Source organism: Laccaria bicolor, genomic scaffold (assembly GCF_000143565.1).
Source record: "Laccaria bicolor S238N-H82 LACBIscaffold_39 genomic scaffold, whole genome shotgun sequence".
In the NCBI taxonomy this organism is placed as follows: domain Eukaryota; kingdom Fungi; phylum Basidiomycota; class Agaricomycetes; order Agaricales; family Hydnangiaceae; genus Laccaria; species Laccaria bicolor.
Window position 1 is genome coordinate 148,056 of NW_001889910.1, and position 6,012 is coordinate 154,067.

The following is a 6,012-nucleotide window of genomic DNA, read 5'->3' on the forward strand; positions in this document are numbered from 1 at the left end:
GGAGGGACAGGGAAGGGGGAGGACAAAGGAAGGGGGAGGGAAAAGGAAAGGGGAGGGAAAAGGAAAGGGGAGGGAAAAGGAAGGGGGAGGGAATAGGAAGGGGGAGAGAAAAGGGAGGGGGGAGGGAAAAGGGAGGGGGCTCGTTGTCGTCATGGGCGCTCGTCGACGTCGTCGGTTGATGTGGTTGTCGTTGTCCTCGTCGTCCGTTGACGTGTGGCCGTCTCGTCGTCGCTGACGTGTCGTCCGTTGACGTGACGTGTCGTCCTCGTCATCCTTGTCGTCGTTGACGTGTCGTCCTCGTCGTCGTCCGTTGACGTGTCGTCCTCGTCGTCGTCCGTCGTTGTGCGTTGACGTGTGTGTCGTCGTGCGTTGACGTGACGTGTTGTCGTCGTCGTCGTCCGTCGTCGTCGTCGTCCATCGTCGTCGTCGTCGTCCGTCATCGTCCTCGTCGTCATCCGTCCTCGTCGTCGTCGTCGTCCGTTGACGTGTCGTCCTCGTCGTTGTCCGTCGTTGTGCGTTGATGTGTGGCCGTCCTCGTCGTCGCTGACGTGTCGTCTGTCGTCGTCGTGCGTTGACGTGACGTGACGTCGTCGTCGTCCGTTGACGTGTCGTCGTCCTCGTCGTCCGTTGACGTGTGGCCGTCGTCATCGTCGTCGTCGTGTCGTCGTCCAGGCGTTGTCCGTTGGCGTGGGCGTGATTGGAGGTGACCGCGCTGGTCGCGGTGACGGTGGTTGTGGTTGTGGTTGTGGTTGTGGTTGACAGCAAAACAGAGATGCTGATGGTGACGCCGGCAAACGCCGTGACTCATTTAGGAAGGTGGGCGTTGGGATGGGTTATATAAAATTAATGTTGCTAGACATTTAACAGCCATATGGTGTGGAGAGGCGCACCATCCCTAAATGGTTGCGGCTGCTTAGTCAGTGCACAGCCACCTCGAAACTGGCAAATCGCGCATGCATCCACTTCGAAACAAAAGTTCGAGGTATTTCAGGCATTCTACCCTGTAGAGCTGTGTATGAAACATGTAACATATAGTATATCAAAATCTAATCCAGAAATTGTTGTTGTCTGACTCATATAAGTTCTCTCCTGCAGTTTGATTGTTGGTGTCCATCCCAGGAAGTACCTGTCCTGCTATTTCCCTTGTATCCTCGAGCAAGAAACCTAGCGACAACCTTAATCAGCTCACAGACCCCCTTGGGCTTTGGCTTCATGTGCTCTTCAATGGCACCCTCTCCATGTGACCTCCACAGAGTCTTTCCCATTGTCAACCTTCATGCTTTCAAATTTTGGGACATGTAAGGTAAGAAAGTAACCTCTTCTGTAGGTATAGGAGGGTGCCGCAGGATATTCAGTGTTATGGGATGTGATTTTGCATAGTCAGTATGCTTTTGACGCGTTCTTGATGCGTATTATGTAATCCTTTAATTGGTCTTGTAGCCAATCAGCAATTATTACAGCCTTTCTCTTTCCTCCCTCGTGTTTGCCTCAAAATGAGTGCGTAAAAATGATGATCTAGCATTGCTGGAGGGAGACTTCGGACTACTTTTTTAAAATGTGTTTTCTAAATGTCATTTTTCGATTAAATTCCTGGTCCCACACCCGAATTTAAAAAAACGAGTCCAAAGACTCCCTGCGGAATTGATATTTGATTCGATTTGGCCATAAATCTGACCCAAAGAAGAGGCCATGCGCTAAAAAAGATGATTTCCGTGAAAATCAAAGAAATTGGCAGTAATACAACAAGTACAAACAACCTACAGCCCAAAGGGGCGATGCGCCTCTCCATATGGTGTAGCGGAAATATCGCTGCTCAGAGATTCACGTGATATTTCCCGAGGCTAGAGTTCAATCCTCATGCATCCACTTATTTTTTACATATATTATAATAACAACAACAAATATTGGAATTCATTGGAATCTCTCGGAATCTGTTGGAATTTGACTGGAATATATTAAATGTACTTTCCATTGGAATTCCATGGAATCTGGTTGGAATTCCAATGGATTCCAATGGAAACTGTTCCGGGAGGCTCCCGGATTCCAACCATTTCCACTGGATTCCGTCGGATTCCATTGGAATTTCCATGGAATTGGAAACCAGAATGGCTGAGGCTCCAGCCAACTGGTTTCTGTCAGAATTCCATGGAATTCCAACATTCCACTTGGAATCCGCCGGATTCCGCCAGAACTCATGGGGGATGGTAAAGACCTCCTTAGACCTTAGAATTTCATACAAAAGTGATGATTGACCATACATATGGTATTGATAACTATATACAAAAAGTATTGAACTAATCTAAGGGAGAGGGAGGTATGGTGGGGAGTGAGAGAGGGGAGGGAGTGCAGTGATGGAGGGGAGAGGGAGTGCAGTGATGGAGGGGGGAGGGAGTGGAGTGATGGAGGGGAAGTGAGGGAGGGAGGGGGGAGGGAGTGCTGTGGGAACGACAAAGGCTGCAATGCCGTTCGTCGTTGTGGGCAATCGTCTTCATACGCAGGCGGTCGTTTTTGTATGTGGGCGGTTGTTTCCGCGTCGCATCACGTTGTGTTGTCATCATCATGTCGTTGTGTTGTCGTTGTTGTTGTGTGTCGTCGTCGTCGTCGACATGGTGTGTCGTGTCGTCGTCGACGTGGTGTGTCGTCGGCGTCGTCTGTTTGTATGTGGTTGTGGTTCGTGCCATTGGGTGGTGGTGCTGGGCCGTCGTTGCCGTTGCTGGGGGGGGTCGTGCTGGGCCGTCGTTGCCGTTGCTGGGTGGTCCTCGTCGCCGTTGTGTCTCATTGTGTTGTCTGTGCGTACCGTTGTCGTTATGCCGTTGTCGTCTCGTGTCGTTGTGTTGTGCCGTCGGGTGGTGGGGAGTCCTTGTGGGAGGTGGTGATGGGCCGTGGACGTGTCGTTGTCGTTTGCGTCGTCGTCCTGGGTCGTCGTGAGCTGGTTGGGATGAAGAGGGACGGGGGGTACTTACCATACCTGATGTGGATGGCGACGACGTCGTGCGTCGTCACCGTCAGACGAGGAGGCACGTCCACTGACGTGCCGCATCGTTGTCGTCACGATCCGGTGGGCGCTCGTTCATTTGCGGGGATGAGGAGGGGGGGGGGTAGTTGTGGAGGATGGTTGTAGTTGAGGAAGAAGAGGGTTGAGGGTTTGTTGATGGCACTAAATTGAGTGTCGGCATTTGCCGAGGCTCATTTGGGAAGGTGCAGCCGAGAGCCACTTGTATAAAGTAATAATTCTTCAGCTTATAATGGTTCTATGGCTCAGTGGTAAGCATGCTCTTCTTTAGTTGTGTGATGTCTGCTGAGGCTATGGTTCAATCCTTGCTCATGTCATTATTTTTTATATTATAATAACAACTGTAATCACTGCATTTCTTTGGAATTCCATGGAATCTGGTTGGAATTCCAATGGATTCCAATGGAAACTGTTCCAGGAGGCTCCTGGATTCTGACCCTTTCCACCAGATTCCGTCAGATTCTGTCGGAATTTCCATGGAATTGGAAACCAAAATGGCTGAGGCTCCAGCCAACTGGTTTCTGTTGGAATTCCATGGAATTCCAACATTCCTCTTGGAATCCACTGGAATCCGCCAGAACTCATGGGGGATGGTAAAGACCTCAGAGCGCGCTCTTCTCTGTTTGCCGCCCACTTTTTCGCCTTGTGTCCATGATGTATGCATCAATCTAAAACTGGTCATGATTGGCAGGTAGAAGCTTGAGGCGGAAAGTGCGTACCCAAGCTTTCGAGCTTTCTGTGCCTGTGATGATTGGGGATGTTACTCAAGACGTTGTGCTGGATGAAACTGAACTCACCCAACGTATCGATCTCCATAGAATCCTCGTGTGGCCCATCGTCACTCTCTTCACCTGGACCGTTGTCTGTGTTCTCGAATCTGGTTGAAGGACTCTTGCATCGCTTTTGCGACGTCGACCATTTGGTCCGTCCCAGCGACAACGGCGCCTGCAGCTGACAGACTGGGGGTCTCTCTTTCTGTCTGTTGGCTCTCGTTACTGCTTGGTATCCTTCGTTAGCATGAATTGACTCCTGCACAGAAGGCCGAGACGACATACCTGGGTTTGGGCAAGCATTGCTGGTCATGCTTTTCAAGCTGCTCAACAAGCTCGCCCTTCTTCCCACTGACCTTGAGGTTCCACTCACAGCATAGGCTCTTTAGAGCAGGGACATTCAAAGAATAGCTGTAGAAAGTAAATAAATCAGCAAACGTTCAGTACTAACCATTGCAGTGCTTACTAGAGTTTTTTTGTGCTCTTCTCATTTGAAACCCAGCCTGCATGAAAACAAGATGTGAGCTCCCATTGAACGATGTACCACGGCACATTGAAGGCTCTTGCCTTGTCCTTTTGAGGTTCTTGCTGGTCCACTGGCAGGCTGTCTCAATGGCAAAAGCAGGGCTGAGGGGAAGGAACAAGGTTTGAACGCATTCAAAGAGCGCTGATGCCCAACGCACCTTCTGCTTCGGGAACGGCTGTGGCGATGCTTTGGGAAGGTGCAGCTACAGATGCCAATTTTTGATGGGCAGACTCTGGAAAAAGCACTGGATCAATGTTGAAGTTGTCCGTCTGCTGAGGTCGTTGTCTGGAAAGCGGAACGAGGGCGTGCTCATGAGTGTATGACATGACGACGAGGACCTTGGAGTGGAGAATACTAATAATAATATTTATTGAATTATCTAGATAGTATGCTAAGTCAGCGGGAGGACTTGGCCTGGTGATTTCCAGACCCTAATCCAAGTCACAGTTTGATTGTGATCTGCCAGCGAGATCACACACCCGAATTGTGATCTAGGGCCAAGTACTTCGCTTAGGGTTCTTTGATCCCAAAATCGTGAATTTTCCCAATTTTCCTCTGGACAGAATTTCCCAATTTTCCTCCGGATATGGGATCAGACATAGGAATTTCCCAAAATTTATCCGGACATTACCTCAGGCATGGTGTATGTTTGATTTTTTTTTGGCTGCGCAGGTAAGGTTCCTGGCACCCAAAGACCTTGAATTTCGATGTAACATGTCATACCCAATCTTCTCTCATTTTCGTCTTCATCTGTTCCCATTTCAATTAATTCACTCAAAATGGGGGAATATTGGGGGAATATATTCACTTTGTCCCATTTTTATCCGGACTGAGATCAGGCCCCCCTTGGCTTAGGCAGTTTTTATCCGGACATTCTCAAGCATTTGTCTAAATTTCTTCGATTTTCCTCCGGATAGGCCTGATGGCTATCCGATTTTTTTTCAACATTTCCTCCGGATACGGATCAGGGATTTGATACCGATTTCCAGGGTCCTTCTGACACCCCTTGCCCGAAGGCCCCCAACCTGCAGTACGTTTGATTGCCGATGTGTCATTCCAGGAACATCGACCTCTCATGGCTCACTTTTGAAATACGACAATAATCATCAACTGGCAACATCTTCACCTCCATCGTCCCAAATGCCCCATCATGCGTACTTGGTGCGAAGAAGCGATTTTTCTGGGCATCGTAATGATCTGGATGGTTGTCATTTTGGGTTCGCCGGTACGTTCACTCTATTCCCATCCTTTCTTAACTGACTAATACTGTGGATAACTATTGATTTAGAGCGACGATCTGCAACGGCCATGCGGAATTATGTACCCGCCGATACTCCAACGTCACGTTTATGGGAGCGCACGACTCATTTGCGTATAGCATCGACCCATTAGCAGTATGAACTCAAGGATTCTTGAACCGTAACATATGCGTTTCTGACGTTCGGATCTCATCCCTCACAGTCGCAAGAGATCAAGAGGTCGATATCCCGACCCAGCTAGCTCTTGGTGTTCGCCTATTGCAAGCGCAAGCACACCTGCACGTTATTGCTTTCATTGCCTCTACTTTTTAAATCCTCGCTCATCCACTCAACAGAAACAGGAAGGGGGTTCAAGGGGGTGCCGGCCCGGGAATCCCGTACCAGGACCCGGTTAGTTAGTCCAGCCACAGGCTGTGAAAAAAAAAAAAAGGATGCCTTGGGCAG

The 6,012-nt window shown here is 49.4% G+C and overlaps 3 protein-coding genes across 3 annotated transcripts; 1 reads left to right on the forward strand and 2 right to left on the reverse strand.

The window, feature by feature from the left end:
• Positions 1–2,557: 2,557 nt before the first annotated feature.
• LACBIDRAFT_308200 (uncharacterized protein) lies at positions 2,558–2,966 on the reverse strand (the record flags this gene model as incomplete). Its single annotated transcript, XM_001886675.1, has 2 exons — positions 2,558–2,914; positions 2,964–2,966. The coding sequence occupies 2 exons, from the start codon at positions 2,964–2,966 to the stop codon at positions 2,558–2,560; spliced, it is 360 nt and encodes a 119-aa protein (XP_001886710.1).
• Positions 2,967–3,860: 894 nt separating this feature from the next.
• LACBIDRAFT_308201 (uncharacterized protein) lies at positions 3,861–4,635 on the reverse strand (the record flags this gene model as incomplete). Its single annotated transcript, XM_001886676.1, has 5 exons — positions 3,861–4,020; positions 4,069–4,194; positions 4,250–4,286; positions 4,351–4,410; positions 4,467–4,635. 5 exons carry the CDS (start codon positions 4,633–4,635, stop codon positions 3,861–3,863), a joined length of 552 nt encoding a protein of 183 aa, XP_001886711.1.
• Positions 4,636–5,449: 814 nt separating this feature from the next.
• On the forward strand, positions 5,450–5,709 carry LACBIDRAFT_308202 (uncharacterized protein; the record flags this gene model as incomplete). The annotated part of the gene is made up of 2 exons (XM_001886598.1): positions 5,450–5,534; positions 5,600–5,709. The coding sequence occupies 2 exons, from the start codon at positions 5,450–5,452 to the stop codon at positions 5,707–5,709; spliced, it is 195 nt and encodes a 64-aa protein (XP_001886633.1).
• Between the last annotated feature and the right edge of the window lie 303 nt (positions 5,710–6,012).